The sequence below is a fragment of the Copidosoma floridanum genome, unplaced genomic scaffold, assembly GCF_036245765.1.
Source record: "Copidosoma floridanum isolate Cflo_tuat_1 unplaced genomic scaffold, Cflo_Japanese_pri ptg000035l, whole genome shotgun sequence".
Classification (NCBI taxonomy): domain Eukaryota; kingdom Metazoa; phylum Arthropoda; class Insecta; order Hymenoptera; family Encyrtidae; genus Copidosoma; species Copidosoma floridanum.
In genome coordinates this window covers 4,977,847-4,998,262 of record NW_028321912.1, presented here as the reverse complement: position 1 = coordinate 4,998,262, position 20,416 = coordinate 4,977,847, and the positions used below count along the sequence as shown (strand labels likewise).

The following is a 20,416-nucleotide window of genomic DNA, read 5'->3' as shown; positions in this document are numbered from 1 at the left end:
TGTACTGCTCATACGACTCATATAGACGTATTACAATGACTTGTCTACCAATACTTTATTTACTAGCCTCAAATGAAATAAAAAAATGTAGTTTACGTACCTGCACAACACACCGAGTGGTTGTTCCATGGGCGTCGGAAGGGAATAAAATGTTTGTACGCAAAAAGAAGAGTTTGGCTATGCAAGAGGTAACAACTTCTGGGACTACTGTCGTAAGGATTTGTTCATATTATTTTTGTACTTTAAAAAGCGACTATTATTTAGTATTTCCAATTCAAAAAGTTAATCGTTTTAGCTGATTTTTGTTGAAACCGCGATTATGGTGCAAATATGCGGACAAAATATATGCATTGAAAACTCACTCGTCTTTGTCGATTTTTGGTGTAAACAGGGTACAAATTTTATTCCTGATAACTAGAGATTATAATGCTTAAATACCCAAATGGCGGATAAGCCTTATTGTTTACCGGTGAAAGCTTTCATGAGTGAAATTGAGTTGCGGAGATGGATCGAAATAAAAAATTCGACTCCAAATAATCGATAATCTTAATGAAGGGGTCATTGTATTGGTATAAAATAATGTGTCAAGTAAAGTCGACAAAATTTAACATAATTTAACGCTTTTAAAATTTTGAATTTCATTACGGCACGCGAATACGAGTACTGGACACGATCTGAGCAAGTTACGGCAGAATCACCCAGATATACATACAAAAATATAAGATAAAAAATTATTATATTGTGTGGGTATTAGAAGCTGATAATTGTAAGTTACAAGCAATTCAATGAGAATATCTTTATTAGTTATTATTATTTGCTCATCAGTGCAAGACTGAAAATTTTTTTGAAGCGTTTGAAGTCTTTTCCATTAATGAGGTGATGCTATTCAAAGTAAATATGACTTTTTATAACACAATATGTTATTTTTTTAATTGAGTAGAGATTTGGTTAATTTGTAAAAGCTATGCTATTGTTTATAAAGTACAATGGTTTTAATGAGAAACAGTTTTTGGAAACAGATTTAGCATTACTTTATAAAAATAAGTGAATAATAATACTTATGAGTTTTCCTACCTCGGAAGTTTTTGAAAGTCTGGTGTATTTCCGATAGGAAAAATAGAAAATAATTTATTTTTCTATTGCTGTAAAAATTATAGATCATCTTCACTATTTATTAGGAAGGGAACATGTATTTTCTTGAATTTTTGTCATGTGTAAGTGCGTTGAATTAATATAACTGTTCTTATTTTTAGTAAAACCTCTATAAACTTTTCTAAATCAAAAAATAAAAAACCTATGATTAATTTTTATCAAATGTACACGTGCTGAATATTAGAATTATTTTTTGGATGAGGCGTATTTAAATGAATTTGAGTGCAGAGTGCTACTTAGTTTATCATCTAGTGTCAGCAGTTTTTATCAAAATAAGAGTTTATGGTATCTCTTATGAGATCAATAATGAATTATATAGATTGTGTGTACCCCATGTTATTTTTTAAACTTATCTACGGATGTTCCTGACGTACGTCTAAACGACGGATACTGTATCGTGTTGCAGAATAGTATATTACATACCTAGTGAGCGAGGTTAAAAATGTCGCAGATAGAACGTGAATAAACGTGGATAATGTTAAATCTAGGACATTCCTTAACCTTTGAGCGTGGTGCATATGCTATTTTTTTATACTCTTGTCGATAGAGCTGATTATATGTTTTGGAGCAGGGCAGATATAACGTACGAGTTTGCAAAGGATTCGATTCATAAACTAAGAGATTTATGGTACGAGCCGAAGGTGAGGGCCGTAACGAGGTTCATAAAGAAGCCTTTTTGAACGAGTTTCATATACTATTTTTTTGCCTGAGAACCCAAAATTAAGCGGCGAAGGTGCTATTTTTAGGTTAGAAGGCGGAAAACACTTTTTTCAACGAATTAGCTATTTCTCTTCTCTTGTTGACCTCGGAAATTATACTACTTAGCGGGATGAAAATTGCTAAATACAATAAATAAAATACCCTTCTACATATGTGTGCACGAAATTTTTGATTCAATGTAGGACCGTTAGGCTGTACGAGTTGACTAGGAAATAGGAATCAAGTATGAAGTTATACAGCTATAAATGTTTATGGCCGATGATATAGATATAAATATTAATATACCTTCTATAAAACGATATTGTGTACAAAGGTGATGCAATTATCGTTTGAATAAGTATACCTACGTTAGTGAGGTGGGGTATTAATAAATATTTAAATATTCAGTAACTCAACTACTATAAACCATATATTATGGCCCAATACAATTTAGAAAATTGAAATAAAAAAAAAAATAAAATGTTATAAAATGAATTATAAAAAAATAATGATAAAAAATATGACATAAAATACAACAGGCGATATCTTTTTTTATTTCTCTATTTAATCTTATTTTTCACATTCCTCTTTATATTTGATTGTTTTTTTTTCAATTTTATTGTACTTTTTAATTTTTTTTTTAATTTCATTTCTTTGTATTTTAATACTCCATTTTATTACTTCTTTTTCTTTAATTTTTTTTTTTTTTAATTCATATAATTTTTTTTATTTTTTTTTATTCATTTTTCAAAGTTTTGTTTTAGTGAAACTACATCAATACAGTGATTGTATCATTTTTATAGAGCTTCACTCTTCCTATAGATCTTGCGACCCCCTTGTTGCCTAAATAATTGTGCGTCTTTACACTCATCTCATAAATAAAGAACTTCGTTGTTACCCTGGGTCTCATGATCCATTTATGTTGCCTGGTTTGTTTCTTTTATTTTTTTTTTTTAATATTTTTTTTTTAATATTTTATTTTATACTAGCAGCCTCTCGTCTCGGCTTCGCCCGAGACTTACTAATTATAACACCGTAGTGTGTTGACATGTAGTGTGAGACGTTTTCAGTTAGAAATTTTGCACATATTCCTGACACATCTCAGAACAAAAATCTTCTTATTAAAAACATATTTTTTCGGAATCTATATAGTTTATTTAGTCAAATAATAGGGTGTAAGAATTCAAAAAAATAATTATGCTGGAAAGTACCATGCGTTCTTTATGCCATAAAATAATCGGTGCTCATAAGGAGCCGTTGATTTACAGTTTTTCCCGTGTAGTTCACTAAAAGGGCTATTTTTTAGAGCTGCTAGCATTTTGAACTCCCAAAAAATTTATATTAAAAAAAATTTTTTTTCTCTTATCTCACAACTTTATTACCAGAGCAACAAAGTCCTGGACCTCAAACCCTACATTTTTTATTGCCACAAAAACGCAAACACATTTTAACTTATTTAGAAATCTAAAGTAGAATCTTTAAAAATTTAAGAGATTGCTGTGAGGGTACAATAAAAAGCTGATCTCTCACGTAATGGATTCTTTATGTGTCGATTTTGACGCTGCTGTTCCAATCTCGATAAATTTTCTGCGTCAGTTTCTTGACGCTTAAGTAAAATTGTATTTATTAGATACATTTAAAGTTTTCTCTCCAATATACCCTTTTGCGACAATTGGCATGCTTATAATTTTTGTGGCACCTAAAGGCTGTTTTCAGTCAACTTTGTTAATTTTAATACATTTGTTGGCAAGGTAGTTCGACGTCCGATGGCCCTAAAAAAGACCAGTGAGCTTCTTAAGTTAACTCTTTCTTGACTGCAGTTAACAGCAATTGTGACTGCCTGGATACCTCAGGGTGATCTTCTCTGGCTTACTGTTGAAGACCCAGACTGATTGGGAGAAAAATTACAAAGTCCGAAGCTTTGGGGCTAGTTGCAGTGCTCTTTCCCAACATCTCCCGGTATAACGTCGAAGACGTTAGTGTCTAAAGCACCTTTTTTATTTGCAGATTCAGTTGTTTTGGTGATCTTAGATGGGGAGATTGGTTAGTGATACTTGTCCAGTGGAGGCTGTCCCGTTGGCTCAAGTTTTTTTCCTTCAAACCTGTTATAGGTTTGCCCAGCGCAGACCTTGGAGAGGATCAGTGATTTCTGGTTGAATGCATAGAGTCGAGAGGGTAATATAGAGTCGTCGGTCACCAGGTTTTCCAGCCTTGCGAAGAACAACTCCGCAGGTGACGTCTGCCAGTGAATAGCTGACTTGGTTTAATAGTGCCCGTCTTTAGTTAATATAGTCTTTTAGTCGACGAATCGCTTCCGGAAATGGTAATAAAAATGTATTTGTTGGCGAGGTAGTTTACACTTAGGTGGCCCCTAAAAAGAACCGATGTAATTGATGGTTAAGTAGGGAACTTAAATACTTATAATGGCCCTAAAAAGCGCCATTGGTGAAACTTCCAGTCTATTCCTTATTATTATTCCTGATGATGGAGAGCTAGTTACGGGTAGCTTGATTCTTACCCTGGGTGTCTCTATGTATGGAGACTGTGATGGAGGGAGGTACGCTGCTGTTCAAGGATATCTCCTCTTCGGTTCGTTCCTCGGATAACCAACCGCTCGTCATTAGACGGGAACATGTGGGTAGGCGCGTTGAGGACGTGACGACTAAGAAGGTAGCCGTTGTAGACTGATAGAATTAGACTTTTCAAAAAATTAATTCCTATAAGCGAATAAAAAATTGGATTAGCGAGATAAAAGTGGTAAAAATTGCTGCAACTAAAAACGAACCTCTGAATTTGTCAGCAAAGTTCCCAAAAAAAATGGTAAAAGTGCTAAAATCACCTAAATCGCAAATAAATCAAAAACAGTAATAGATGGGAAAAAAAGTTGAATTCAAAAAAGATGCGCCTTTCCAAGCCGCACGAAAGTAGCCTTGTTTAAATTAATTTCATTGGAAAGTTCTTTTTCAAATTGCAAAAAACCGCAAATTTGGCCGTTTTTTAAAAAATTCATAACTCAGTCCCATTTGGATATAAAGAGCTGAAAATTTGATACAATGTTCCTTTTGTAGTCGAAAGGAAGTGTTAAAGAAAAAATGGTCCCTTCGAAAAATGGCTCTAAAAAAGTTTTGAGACCACTTACGGCCATTTTTCAAACGCGCTGCTCTTCGTCAAGAGTTAGTGTTCAACATGCTAAGATTTCATAATTACATCTTAATTAGAAGTACTGTTAAAATTGCATCGAAAAACAGGGATTCTCGCAGGAGGCCGTCGGCGGCGCGTGGTGTGGCAAGCCACCGAATTAGGACACGCCCACTTCCTCGCTGAGCGCTCGGCGCACTTTCGAGCGTGTAGGTTTAAAATGACTACGCGTTGTAAAACCAACGATATCTCCGGAACTAAGCATCAGAAATTGATGTTTCTTTTTTTAATCGGAGGTAGCTTTCAATAATATTGAGATTGCGCGTATCGACACATTAATAAAAATAATAATAGTCATGGAAAAACGGTACTTTTGAAAATTATTCTACTGACGGCCTAATCAATTTTACTGACGGACTAATTAATTTTTTTTTCAATGGTGTGAAATCTAATTCTATCAGTCTATTGTGGCTACCCGTGCTCCTCAGAGCTGTTTTCTCTAGTCTACATTTGTAGCCAACGATTCTCTGACTGCACCGCTCCGGCGTATTATAACCACACTTATTTGATTCTGTTGCAAGTAGCTTTGATTTTATGTCAACGCCCACTAGCGGATTTGACTGAACTAAAGTGAAAAGCTGGCGTATTCTTGCAAAACTTTGAGCTCATTAATTGCTATTGTTATCAAATTATTCAAGTTGAAAACTATACAAAACCATCTAGGAAGTACCATGAATCAGTGTGCAAAATTTCAGCAAAATCGGTTCAGTAGTTTTCGTGGTTAGCGATTACAACGGTTTTAGCGACTTTGCTTTACATATTAGTAAGATTTCATATCTTTATTTTTTCATAATTCATTTCGTAACCTTTTTTTATCATTTTTTGTATTTCCTTTACTTTTTGTTTATTATTATTTTTTTTAATCTTATCTTTTATATCCATAGTATTTTTTCATGTCTTTTTTAATTTTATTTCACTGTTTTTTTCATACTTTCTCTCGTTTTTTTTTTTCCTTAAATTTTTTTTTTTTAAGCATTACGTTTTTATTATTTTAAAAAATTGTATTTCCTGTATTTTTATTTTTAATCTTATTTTATTCCTTTTTTCATATGATTTTATTATTTTTTAATTTTTTTTCTGATGTTATTTCCTTCTTTTGATTTTATTTTTTAGTTATTTTTTATATTATTGGTTCAATAAATTACTGTATTTATATAATTATTTGATATTGTAACATAATTTTTCTGTCGAATTCGAAATAAGCGCCCTTAAAAACCATTGGTACGTTTTGCAACCCTATTGTATATGTTGATTTAAATTATTTATATATTTATCAAATAATTTATTTATAGCAGTAATTATTAGCATTATTTTAATGCCAAAGAAACATCAGGTTTAAAAAAAACGGTCGGTATTTTATGCATTAAATTCATGAAATACTAATATTTAATGCGTAATAACGTGCCTCATTCGATTTAATCGGCATAACTATATTAATGCTAATTAAATTTTTTGTTTTTTTAAATTTATTATTAAGAAAAAACCTTTTTCTAGGAGGAAGAGACTTCTACTAAGCGACTTTCGTTTCATCAAATCTGTCGTTTTTAAAATTCCAGCCCCCCCCCCCCCCAGTACTAGAAGTAAAGAACTTCGTTCTTAGAATATGTAGGCTGGCAAGTTTAAAACTTTGTAGTTTCATCGAATCTTCCGATGGTTTCAAAACAACTTCCTACTGTCTACGCTATAATTATATTTCTTACATTACGCTCACAACTTTTACATACGCTCACACACTTACTCCTACTCCATACTTAATACCTAAAATGTAATTGTATGTGAAAAATTAGGACCTACCATCCTATAGTACCTCTTTCTTCAATTGCATCGTATTACATGCCAGTAAATGTCTTTTTAGAACGTTCATCACTCAGGTTTTTTTGATAGATATTATTCAAATGTTGAGCGCATACTTGAAATAGCCAAAAAATAACAAATTGTTCAACTGTACCCTTTTTTCACACATTTAGTTTAAAAAATTGCACTTCAACACGTTATTTTATGGAAAAATCACTACAAATTGCATTTATAAGATAGTATGAATCCCCCAAATTTTGTTTGTACGAAAAATTACTTCTGGATTAACGTGTTTCATTTTTAAATAGATCTATAATTTTTTTTTTATTCAACAATACAAGAAAGAAGGCGCAACAAGTTACTTTTTTATTTTGAACACTTGCTTAAAGCTTCTGGAGCATGCATGCAGGAAGTGTTTTCTGTTATTGATGTTTGAAATACTTTTTAATCGTAAAAACAAACGGCGTTTTAGGTTCTTATAGAGTAAAAAAAGATTAAGAAAAATACATTTGAAAATGTACCTCTGTTGGCTACAAACTGTATTATGCCGATTTTTCGAGAGGACTTTTTTTCGGTTGTTGCTACGATTTTCCAATAGTTCACGCTAAAATTTTGTGTATGTTAAGGACTATAATATTTATTATTTTAGATAATTCAATGCATGACTTTTTGAAAAAAGTTACATTTCAGATTATGCACACTGACTTACTCTTTTATGATGAGGAAAAGTAACTTTTCTCTCTTAGTTTGCAACGGCCTGTATTGAATTTAGCTCGATTGATTCCTCAAAGTATCAGCTTCGGGACTCTTTTTCTTATTTTGGATTTAAACAGCTTAATAATTAGTTATTAACCATAATTTCTCACAATAGAAAAGGTGATAAAGTAAAAACTCCAGCTGATATACTGAATTTTTTTACTCAAGTTTCCAGCATTGAATTTGTGATACTTGCCCATTGAAGACTGTCCCATTTACCCAAGCTTATTTTTCCTTCAAAGCTGCTAGGTCCACCCTGCACAGACCTTGGACAGCATCGGGGATTTCTGATTGAATGCTTAGAGTTAAGTTAGAGTTAAGTGCCACGCTGAAGGAAGTTACGCCGGTGGCAAAAGAATATCTCGTTTTCAGGTTGTTCCCCGGATAATCAACTGCTTATAGTTAGTCGGGAAAGTGGGCCTGGAGAATACCTTCTCTGTAGGTATGCTGTCGGGACGACCACTGAGGAGGTAGCCGATGTGGCTGCCTGAACTCTTCAGGGTTGTTTTTCCTGGCTTACCGTATGTAACCATATCTGCTCTAGTAGCCACTGGACCGATGGAAGAGTGGCCATGAAACTATCAAATGATAGAAAAGATGGTACTGTGGCTCGACACGTCTTCTAGTATTTTTCCAGAAGCATTAGCATTTAGAACAACTTTTTATTAGTAGCACCTATCAATTGTGGTGGTTTGGGATGGAGTTCGGCGTAATTTGCTTGTCCATTAGAGAACAATGTTCTAAGCAGCTGAGATACCCAGCTCTATGCTTCATGCACTGCCGATGATAGGCTGTGGTATCTGATACTTGGCTCAAAGGTATTATTACCAGACTCACTTATTACTATTGCAGGTAGCTTTGATTTCACTTCTACGCCACATAGCGGATATTACTGAATGTAAGTAAAAAAGTAGCTCATTTTTACAAAACTTTGAGCTTGTTTATTGCTATTGGTATTAATTTTTTCATGATAAAAACTGTACTAAAACTATTAAGGAAATGTCAAGAATTAGTATGCAAAATTTCAGCAAGATCGGTTCAGTAGTTTTCGCGGTTAGTCATTACAACGGTTCCAGTGACTTTGCTTTATATATTAGCAAGAAGAAACTTTCCAAATTAGCCACTAGGACTGCCATGGTTATTAAATGGTCATTTAAAAGGTTGCTCCCACTTACCTACTGGGGACAGTTGTGACAAGTAAAGAAATGTATTAAAATGGTTTGAAATTACTTTTACTGCTAGTATTATCTAACATATAACAGAGTTATATTCTATTAACATAATTTCATATCAATTTATCATAAGAGATGAAATCTAAGACTATAGTTGTATGTGTTTGTAGTGCAATCAATCAAAAAATCTAATAAAACATTTCTATATATATATATCCGTTGTTGTTGTTAAGTTAAAATACGAAATAAATAAATAAATACGTTCTATCAAAATCACTAAAAGAGGAGAATGTCATATGTGAACCCCGTCCTAACCGTACCAAGGGTCACAACCATATCCAGCGCACTCCCTCGCAAACAAAATCATTACAGAAATACAAAGTAACCTACAGACAAATATTCAAGGCTATTTGACTAGTTATATTGAACGTATTACCTCAAAAAACACCAATTGTTCTACCTATACACGTATGACCACAATCATGAAAATAAATCTTATAAGAATTTTTACTCGTCACTTTTCCAAGGTTTATGATATTGCTAGTATCACGCTAAGGTTAACCAATGCCCTGCTGGCTCCCATTATTACTTACAGCTTCGTTACTATGACCACTGTCACAACCGTCCTTTGATAAAACCGTACTCAGTGTCTTATAGATTGGTGGCATTGTTGATAGTAATGTATGCCTTTTTAAAGAGAACATACACAAATTATTGAACTTATTGAAACCCTACAGGGATTCATACCTTATTTTGACCGATAAAGGCAGCAACGTATTTTTATTCAAATTTGAAATGTTGTTATCATTTTCAATGACGTATATTAAAGTAAACAAGTATACTCACGATTTTCATTACATAGGAAGTCTAACGTATTGCTACGTTTTCAAAATACTGTTGGTAATTTTTATAACCAGTAAGCTAGTGTAGTATTTGTATTCTTTTTTAATAATGAATTGGGAACTAACTAGGATGAAATTTAACAATAATTTTTTAACTACATTTATAGATTTTCACCATGCAGTCAATGTCTAGGACAAAATTTCATTATAAATTATTAATAACTAGGATGCACTTCCAATAATTTTCTCCACGAAAAACGTAATCTCACAACTATGGGTCAAAATAGTTTGCATTAAATTGTTTTAAATTGCAGTACATGGTATGACAATTGTGTAGTCAAACGTAACCAAGTTAAAAGTAAAGTAAAAGCCATCAAGGAGTAAACTTAATTTTTTACAGTAAAATTAGTTTCTTATCTCAGTTTTTAAATCAATATATTTGCTTTCAAAATTAAATACATATGATCATGTTAGCTTTCGCATATTTCTTATTTGTATAACGGTTTCCTTTTTTTACTGTAAAAATCATTTGGTTTCGTCTCTTGGATGCAGTTAACAGGTTTATAGAGAATGGTTTTTGCCACGATTTGACAGTTACCCTGGAAGTGTTGAATACATTTTTACAATGTTATTTAACAATGTCTTTTACATGCAATGTTAATATACTTATTCCTAACTTTTTGTAGATAATCGTGCAATCTATTTCTTCATTTTTTTTATTCCTTAATTTCTTCTTTTGTCTGTTCAAGAACTGGCTCGTTAATATGTTCCATGGTAAAAACATTGTCTTCTTTAACTTCGGACATGTTTTTTTCAGGAACTTCTATGGTCAAGATGTGGTCCAAACTGATTTTTGCATGAACGTTTTCAAGATCGTATTTCTCAGAAATTAAGTACTGTTTAGATAAATTCAAGGAACTATGGTCAAGCTCGACTTGCGGCTCCTTGTGTTGTCCCTCGATTGTAATATACCTATCAACCACCTATAATTTAAACAAATTTATAGTATAGTGTATTGTTTTTTGCTAAAAATATAAAGATATTAGTTTGTATATTTTCTATATGTGATACGCCATCATGGTAGCATAGTGGTTGAGTTGCAGCTTTGTCCATTAGTGAAGATAAGCAGCATATGACGCGGTTAGTTCTTGGAGGGTCGGCAAAATTTAATCTTATGCAGAATCTATTCAGAAGTTTAGAGACAATAGTTTTGCTTCATCCTTACATTGGCCTCATTTATTTATATATTTATTTGTTTTAACAATTTATACAAAATGTACAATTCTTCCTTTGGTTTATAGTACATATAGTAGTGACTTAGCATGTTAAATCGTATTAGTCCTTAAAACAAGTGGCTAAATTCATGCAAAAACTGTATTTTTTTATACTAGGCACGACTGATATCAAGGAGTATCTTACTGTTATAACCTTACTGTGACAAATATTGGTATGTTTTAGTGCAGGAGTTAGTAAAAAAATTTGTACATTCTACGGGACGAAGAGAGGCAAGTCTTAGAACACAATTCAGCTTTGCCTCAAGCGTCAACCATACATATTTTATACAACCTATTATTTTAACAGTTTTGGTTATGTATGGAAATAATTTTATCCTATATACAAAAATTTTAATTACAAAAAAGTAATATTTTTCATAGGTCAATGAGTTTTACAGCAACTTTGTAAAACGAGTTAGTTAGACAGTGGAAAACGATAATTTTGTGAGTTTTCGGACGTGTTTGCGATCTAGAGCTTTAATTAGATGTCGTAACTAAATATGTTAAATATCAAAAATTGTACTCCAACATCGTCTTCATTTTTTGTTTTTTTTTTTTGTAAATTGATAAAAAAAAAGTTAGATTGGAAAAAATTATGTTTTTGAGATTTTTTAGCAGTTTTTGTTGTTTGGATATCATCCTGGACGAACATGATCAGTAAAATAAGTTGTACTTTAATTATATCTGGAACTTTGAATTTAAAAGCAAACCTCTGAATTATCACATGATAAAGTTATAGCTAAAAAACTGTTTTTTTTGTCCACCGAAAGTACTATATTAAAATGGCTGCCATTTTAGTTCTTGGACCAAATGATTTTTTAATTCTTCGTTTTCCAGTAGAGAAAAGTTGGTCATTTCCTTACAGATGTAACATCGGTGTATCCATATTAATTTTTTTTCCTTTTGCTTCAAATCTTTCCGTGCTGATTTTAAAATACAAAACTCAGGGGCTAATGTGCATCTGCAAAGAGGTGAATCACCTACAAGAATGCTAGTAGCTAAAGTACTACGACCATGCATGACTCACTTACATGCACGCTGGCCCACGCTGACCGGAAATGCAAAATAAAATATTTTTCTACAACCATAGATACAAAAGTTTAACTGGGAACAGTTAAACTGAAATATTAAATTCAGATATAATGTTAGATAAACATAAGGTTGAACATTAGGATAGCTTAGAATTAATGCATAGAAATAAGCGAAAATATTAGTACAAGTCAGAATCATCACAAACAACCAGTACGTACTACACTACTAGCAAACAACTACATTACATATTAACTATAACAAATTTGGTACACAACTTTAGTAACCTTCAAAGAACTATCCGATTTTTATTATTCAAGTTAGCAAACTCATAATTTACAGAGTAACCATTTTTTTCATCGAATTAATAATTTCATAAACATACAGCAATAGTCTAATTTGTAATCTAGTTGATTGCTAACACCTTTTCCCGAATGTAAAGGAAAAACGGAAAATAACCCTTCCCTTTTTCTTGAATCGGAGAGAGAGTCCGTATGCCTGCCTCCAATAGGGGTAACAGAGTCCTGATTTCCCAGGGTACCACGAGACGACTCCCTCTTCAACTACTAGCAGCAGAAGAACATGATTACCAAAATTATACCAAAATTCCGCATTATTTTCGTAACATTATAAACATTCAAACTACTGGTAAAACAAATTATGTTAACTCACAACAAGCAAAGCACTAGTATTCTAGCAACTGCTATTCTTATTATCATTATTATGATTATTATTAATATTATTATTATTACGATTATTATTATTATTATTATTGTTTTTACATTTATTATAAATACCACCGCTAATTATAAGTTAGTACGGCCGCAGCCACCGTTTTGGCGCTTTAGTAGTAGTATTAACTAACAACTCACCAATCGTTTGTTCACCCTAGCATCAACCGAATTGTTAAGCGATTTTCACCGCTCTTTTTGCAATGAACTTAGCTGAACGAACAACCAATGTGTAGCATTAGTAAATATTAACAATACCTGGTCGTAATGTTAAGATTAAAATATTTTGAAATTCTGTCAACTTTTGATGTAAAAGAGAAAGGAAGGGCATGAGTAAGTGAATCACCTTCCCTTCTCTTTACGCACAGAGGAGAACAAGCTGGATATGGGATGTGCCAATTTCTGAGTGGCTGAACTAGAGCAGTTCTAGCCAATTAGATTTTCGGCTATTGTCTTTTCTTCAAAATTTTCCCCCGGCAAGTTTTCCTTTTTTGAGCCAGCGCGTGACCGAGGTCCGCTTCTCGCAATAAAAAGGCCCGTAGGCCCAGAGGAAAATCAGTTTGCAGTTCGTAGTTCAGAGTTTGACTCGACTCGACTCGGCTCGAAGATAGCCCTTCAAAGTGGACTGAGTAGTAAGAGTCCGCCTCTGCTACAACCCAGTCTACTGCGAAGCGAGGTAAAGCAATTCAGTTCGGCACGCGAAATTCGACGGTACCCTTCGAAGTAGACTGAGTAGTGAGAGCCCGACTCTGCTACAACCCAGTCTTCTGCAAAGCGAGGACACAGTCGAATTTCGCTACCACCCTCGAACGATCAACTGGTTGCCAGAGTCCGTCTCTACTGCCACTCGATCTTCTTCGAGAGCGACTTACATCCACGCTGGTTCAACGTCTGTAGCAACTTTCACATTTAAATAAAAGTAAGGGACCAAATATCATATTCTTTCTTTTGATCAAGTGTTTCCTTTTGCGCGAATACCATTACTCGCCATAGTATTGGTACCCGTGGATCACCGGGAAGTATAAAGGTTTTTGTTTGCGCGAGCGTCGTATTCATACCCATGGATCACCGGGAAGTGTAAAGTGTTTTTGTTGCGCGAACGCCATTACTCGCTATAATATTGGCACCCGTGGATCACCGGGAAGTATAAAGTGTTTTGTTTGCGCGAATGCCATAGTATTGATACCCTCGGATCACCGGGAAGTATAAAGTGTTTTGTTTGGGCGAATCCCATATTAATACCCACGGATCACCGGGAAGTATAAAGTGTTTTTCGCGAACGCCACTACTCGCCACAGTATTGGCACCTTTCGGTCACCGGTAATAGCAAATTAGCCACGGACAATCCGTTGCCCTCCGTGGTAATAATCCTATCAGAATAACAACAAACGATCGGATTAAGGCAAATACCTACCGTGATATTAGTGTGTCAAGGTCAAATAACGTACAATATCCTTACTCGTGACGGTGTTAACAGTTTTTAGATCGTGAACGAGGTATACACCGCTCTTGACAAAAGAAAGCCGCGAGCAAGTGCATCGGAATATTGCACAGCAGTCAGTCTTAGTCGCGTGAAAGCAATTGTACCCCTTTTTGAGTAACGCGTCTTTAAGCTGAATTACCCTTTTTACCCCGTGTCCCACCTACGCGCCCAGTGTGAATCCCGAGCTATTGAGCGAAAGCTTAGGCTCAAATAATACGTTGCACCGACGTAACACAGAATTTTCCCAGCAGAACAAGAAAAACAGTTTTGTCTAAATTACAAGTTGGCTTCATTAATTTTTATAAAAATTTGTTAATAAACGCCGGTTTTTCATTTGTATCTCCGTTTGGCATTTTACGACGGCTAGTCTCTTTTTTATCACATTTCCTATGGAATGGACACTTACAAATCCAATTTTTATTGTCAATAACAGTAAAAAATTGTTAAACAAAAAGCTATCTGTAAATTTACAAAAAGTCATTAGTTTGGTGTTAATTAATTTTTTAAAGTGCGACTTTGGAGTATTATTACAAACTTCACAGTCGGTTTATTGACATTTTGTATTAGTAAGAAGATTATATTTAATGTCAATAACAACAACATCAAATGGTTAAAACAGTTAGTTAGATGGTTTATTGGAAAAATATCTTTCCATTAATTTTGATAATACCTGGGGTGTACTTAAGACAATTGCTGTGCCCTGTAAACAGTATTCAGTAGGATGGATGATTTAGTTGTCTAACAGGAACTTTGCAAGGGGTAACGCACGAAAGAGTCGCATACTCGGATAATTGTTGACCCTAAAGAGCCGTTGATTTACACCTTTTCGCCATGCTTATCATGTTATAATAAAAAAAGCTTTTTGTTAAAACTGTAAAGAATTAAAACTGACAAAAATATATAATTAAAAAACTGTTTTTTCTAACCTAACAACTTCGTTACCAGATGAACAAAGTCCAGGAGCTTCATATTTTTATTATTTATCACCACAACGAATTCAAATACATATTATTCTACCTATTTAGAAATCTAGAAGGTTGAAGTGATTACTGTAAGGGTCACAACAAAAAGCTGATTTCTCAGGTTATGGATTCTTTGTTTATCAACTTTGATGCTGCTGTTTTAATCTCGATAAATGAACTGCATTAGAATCTTGACGCCTAAAATTGTTTACATTTGAAGTATTTGAAGTTTTCTTTCCAATTAGCCTTCTTGTGACTATAGGTATTGTAAAAACTCTTTTGAGCCCTAATGGCTATTTTTTATTAATTTTGATAAGTCATAACATATTTGTTGGCAAGGTAGTTTGACGTCCAATGGCCCTAAAAAAGACCAGTGAGCAAAACTCTTCCTTGACTCAAGTTTCCAGAAAATCTGATGGCCCGAATACCTTCTCTGGTCTGCTGTTGTAGTAGCACCAGACTGATTAAGAGGAAAACTACAACATCTGAAGCGTTAAAGCTAGTTGAAGAGCTCTTTCCCAATGTTTCCTGGTATGACGCTGGAGACATTGGTGTTTAAGGCACGTTCTTTTTTCTCAGACTCAGTTGTCTTGGTGATCTAAGGTGGGAAGATTCGTTTGTTACGCTTGCCCATTGGAGACTGTCCTGTTAGCTCAAGTTTATTTTTCCTTCATAGCTGTTAGGTACTTCCAGCGCAGGTCTTGGAGAGGATCGGTGATTCCTGGTTGAATGCTTAGAGTCAAGAGGGTAATATAGGATCGCTGTTCAAGGGGATTCCCAGCCTTGCGACGAACAACTCCGCTTGTAACGTCTGCTAGTGAATGACTGATGTGGTGTAATAGTGTACTGGCTTTACGTAGTCCTTTAGTGGACGAATCGTTGCCGGAAATGGTAGTAAAGATGTATTTGTTGGCAAGGCAGTTTACCGTTAGATGGCCTTAAAAAGAATCGACGAGAATGATTGTTAGTTAGAAAACGTCAATACTTATGATGTCCCTGAAAAAGGGCCAGTAGTGATACTTCTAGCCATTTCTTAATATTACTCTTGATGACGGAGAGCTGGCTTTGGGTAGCTTGACTCTAACTTTTGGAGTCTCTGCGTACACAGATCGTGTTAGAGGGAAGTACGCCGCTGACCGAAGGATGTCTCATTTTCGGGTCATTTTCCAGATAACTAACCACTCATCGTTAGTTAGGAAAGTGGGCCTGGTAAATACCTTCTCTATACTATGATTATGCCGTAAAGACGAACCACTAAGGACTTTAAAAGGAGGCCGTTGTAGCTGCCTGAACTTCTCGAGGGTCTTTTTTCTGGCTTGCTGATGTACCACAGTTTTCTCTGGTGGTACCAGGTTGATTAGAAGAACGGAAATAAAGTTCCAAATTCCAAGATTTATATGGAGTTTGATGTAAGTCGCTTTCCATTAGAAAACAGTGCTGTTGGTAGTCGGTATATCCAGCGGCACGACTCACAGCTCTATGCTTCATGCACTGCCGATGATGGGCTCAGGATGGGCTACGATATCTAGTACTTGGCCCGAAAGTATAATAACCAGACTTACATCATTTTATTCGTCGTGTTAACCCACTAGTGGCGCCCCCCTAATGGATCTTATAGGAACCCGAACCTGTGGACAGGTATCAGTTTAAAGTTGTCGCGGGAGCGTAGGCTATTATGAGTAATTACATACCAATATTCCCGCAACAACTTTAAACTGATACCTGTCTACAGGTTCGGGTTCCTATAAGATCCATTAGGAGGGCGCCACCAGTGGGTTAACACGACGAATTGCAAGTAGGTTCGATTTTACTTCCACGTCACCTAGCGGATCTTACTAAATTAAAGTAAAAAAACTAGCGTACTTTTATAAAACTTTAAGTTTATTTATTGCTCTATTTTTATGAATTTTTTAAAGATCAAAACTATACTCAAACCATTTAGAAAGTGTCAATACGCAGTTGAGTCTGGTCTGTAATGTCATCACACGTCAATAATCGACCTTAGACAAAAAACATTGTGATTTCCAAAGTCCGTACGAAACAATGGTTTGATAAGTGAGTGTTATAATTTGCACATTAACTAGATTAACTAATAATTAATAACTGTGAAAGTTTGGGTGAACAATATTGTTTTTTTAAGAAATGGTCGTCTATTACAAAAAAAAAATTTTTTTTTTTTTTACCTTCAGACAACTTTTTTTTTCTATTTGTGAACAAGTTACAGCTTAAAATTAAATCTACTCACGGAGCTGTACGATAAACAATGAGAAAATTATTTCACATATTTATAACGCTTAAAAGTGTCTGTTTTTTTAACGTATTTTTGAACAATTTATTTTGCAAAAATTTTTAAGGTACACATTATACCATATAAAACAAATCTCGAAGAAGAGAATCCCGTTCGGATTACCATTTTGAGATGACGAAAAAAAATGACAGTCTATTCACAAAGAGACAATTTTAATTAACCATTGCCTTTTTTCAAAAACTATAAAAGCGATCAAATTGAAATTCGAATAGTTTTTTAACACCATAAAGACACACGATTAACACTTGTATTGGTACCGTTTGGATGAAAGGAATATTAGTTATCATCAGTTTAAAAAATGCCGTATTTCGAAGATTTTTTTTAACTTCAAGGATTAACAAATTAACCAATTTCGGAAATTTAGGCGGCATTGTCTAGTTGTTTTTGCAAGCTTGATTTTCTGCATTTGTCATATTTCAAAAAAGTCCATGGTTCGAGATATTGTTAAAAAACTTATTTTTTAAACTTAAGAAATTTTTGAAACAATATTCCGACAATAATTGGCGGTTGCCTTGGACGGTTTATTAATCGTATATGTCTCAACGATACGATCATATGTTTTTCGTCTAGTATTTTCGAGTTTCAGCAATTATGCAATTTTTCTTTCACTAGTAGGGAGAAGGAAAAGAGAGTGAAGAGTCGAATGGCAAGACAAACTAGTGTGCGTTGTCCCTGGCCTACAAGTTTAATGCTTGTATACAATTTTATGTAATATTATAAACATATCTTTGTTTTTTTTTTTTTTTTTTTTTATGGTGCTTTATGTCCGGCTATCTTGTAGAGAGGTACGACTAAGGGCACTCAGCACTTGGGATTGAGAAGGAATTGGGATGAGATTGGAAGGATTAGGGCCCTAACAACTGCTCCGCATTTGCTCATGACGTTTGTCATGTGGATCAGGAAAAACACGGGAAATCTCCCGTAGGAAAAACCTGATTCAGAATAGCCCAGTGTATCTGCCTCATTTCTAAACTGGTGTCCAAGCTGCAGACTTAGACAACGGGGCAGAAATTTGGCACACCTCCCGCTCACGATATCAAAGGGACAGATAAACAGTCAATCAACCGACGAAGCAAACAGCAGAGGCGGAACGGAAAGACTTGAATGGTCACACATCCAGGTACTAACTGCACCAAATGCTGCTCAACATCGATGATCGACAGGACTGCAACTCTACCACTGTGCCATTATTGGTTATTATAAATATATCTACTACATGAATATTCATATGTTTAGTACACCATTATACCACCTAGCACCTGTTTCCTAAATCTCCTATACACAACAACTTACACTTTTTTCTTCTAAGTACCAGTCGTGCCTTAATATAGAAAAATATAATTTTTTGTTTGTTCTTGAGTCTCAGTTCTATTTGTATTTTTTTATTTTGTTTTGTCATTAGAACAAAATTTTTGGGTGAAACACTGATCTCTAATCAATATGGTACATATCCGTACAACGTAATATTTGGTAAAATATAATATGTGTTTCGTGTTTAAATTTTTTTTATTTGTTTCAATAAATTTTGTTACCTTATAGATAGTTATTAGTGACGCAGGGCTTGAATCTGTTATTTTCTTATTTGTACAAGGGCTTAAAAAAAAAAAAAAGATTTTTTATACCTTAGAAACGTTGTCATTATAACTTTTTTATGTTTTCAAAATAAATAAATGTAAATTTTTAGTATACTCCATACTTTAGTCTATTAATAGACATACTTTTTGCAACAAAAAGTTTAAAAGCTACTAACTAGAAATATTCATTTTCTTTCTTAAAGTGGCTCATCACAAAATCTAAATACTTTTTAGTATGCATGAAACTTTTAGGAATCACACTTAAATATTAACTGAATCATCTCACAAAATTCCAAAATATGTTTCAAGGTAATTTTTGAAAATGAATCACTTAAAAATTTATTTTTTAATGTGGTCTGTTATAAAAGGTCTTTTACTCTAAATAACATTTGATACAATATCATCCAAGTTATACTTTAACTCCCGTTATAAAATTAGGTACTGAAAAGTAAATCATGAGCTTCATAAGTATATAAAAAAAATGTAAATTTTCAAAGTAACCTTGTATCAACATTGTAATATTGTATAGTATTTTATAAACAAGGTGACTTTTTATGAAAAGACACATGTTACTTGGACTTTAGCAACTTCATCACGCTATATTTTTAGATGTGATATAGTCTGATGTCACGTAAAATAGGTAGTGCAGGTGTGATGAGCCACCTTTTAAAAGATGAGATTAACCGTAATAAATACTAAGTACTTTACTAAAGAAAAAAAAGTCAAAAACAGAAATTCTTACTTTCAAAGTTATTTCATCTCGAAGAAACGGCTTACAATCAACATGTAATACGATTGAGTCCTACAAAAAAATCCTTGTGTAACGTAGTTATAAATTATATTTCAAACATAGTAAGGAAGCACTACTCTGTTCTTACTTTGAGGTTGCTGATTCGGTCCTCGAAATCCTTGTTATCAAAAGTTAAATGTAGCAGGCTTGGTTCGGCAACAGTGGACGGATCAGCCGAATGGCTATGGCCACAGTGTACTATGGGAATTTTACCACCAATACAAGGGTATAAAGGCATTTTTAAAGATATTTTTTTAATGTGTGTTGTGAGTTAAGGTAAATATGCCGATGTACTAGCGCATTCGATGCTTATGTAACAGTGTCTAAGATAAAACTGCAGTTAATAAGTGTTACAGACTAAATACTGTAGTCGTTCACTACTCAGTTGCTACGTTGGCTATCAACTGCGCACGGTGAGGGACAAAATGAGCTAAGTGCTCGTAGTAATGAGCTAAGAGCTAAGTTGCCGTCAGCTCAGTTCATCAGGTGTCTCTAGCGTCGGAAGCATCTTTATCATTTCTCTGACGGTAGTGATTACTTGCGTCAGTAGCATAGAATAGTTGACGGTATTGGGGTGTAATATGGGCCACTGGAGGGGGTAAAAAATACAACATGGCACGGAAAAGTCAACGAATGTACACGCACAGCATAG

The 20,416-nt window shown here is 34.1% G+C and overlaps 1 protein-coding gene across 1 annotated transcript; it reads right to left on the bottom strand.

Annotated features, from left to right (window-relative positions):
* Nucleotides 1–10,329: 10,329 nt before the first annotated feature.
* Nucleotides 10,330–20,002, bottom strand: LOC149373231 (heat shock protein 26-like). Its single transcript, XM_089597789.1, has 2 exons — nucleotides 19,853–20,002; nucleotides 10,330–10,596 (listed from the first exon to the last, which is right to left on the bottom strand). The coding sequence occupies exons 1-2, from the start codon at nucleotides 20,000–20,002 to the stop codon at nucleotides 10,330–10,332; spliced, it is 417 nt and encodes a 138-aa protein (XP_089453915.1).
* Between the last annotated feature and the right edge of the window lie 414 nt (nucleotides 20,003–20,416).

What these genes read in the sequence shown, in the direction of transcription:
- LOC149373231 (XM_089597789.1), bottom strand. Translation starts at nt 20,002, where the DNA reads ATGCCTTTATACCCTTGTATTGGTGGTAAAATTCCCATAGTACACTGT. An exon ending in ACCGAATCAGCAACCTCAAA is followed by an intron (nt 10,597 to 19,852) that starts GTAAGAACAGAG and finishes TTTAAATTATAG; the next exon opens with GTGGTTGATAGGTATATTAC.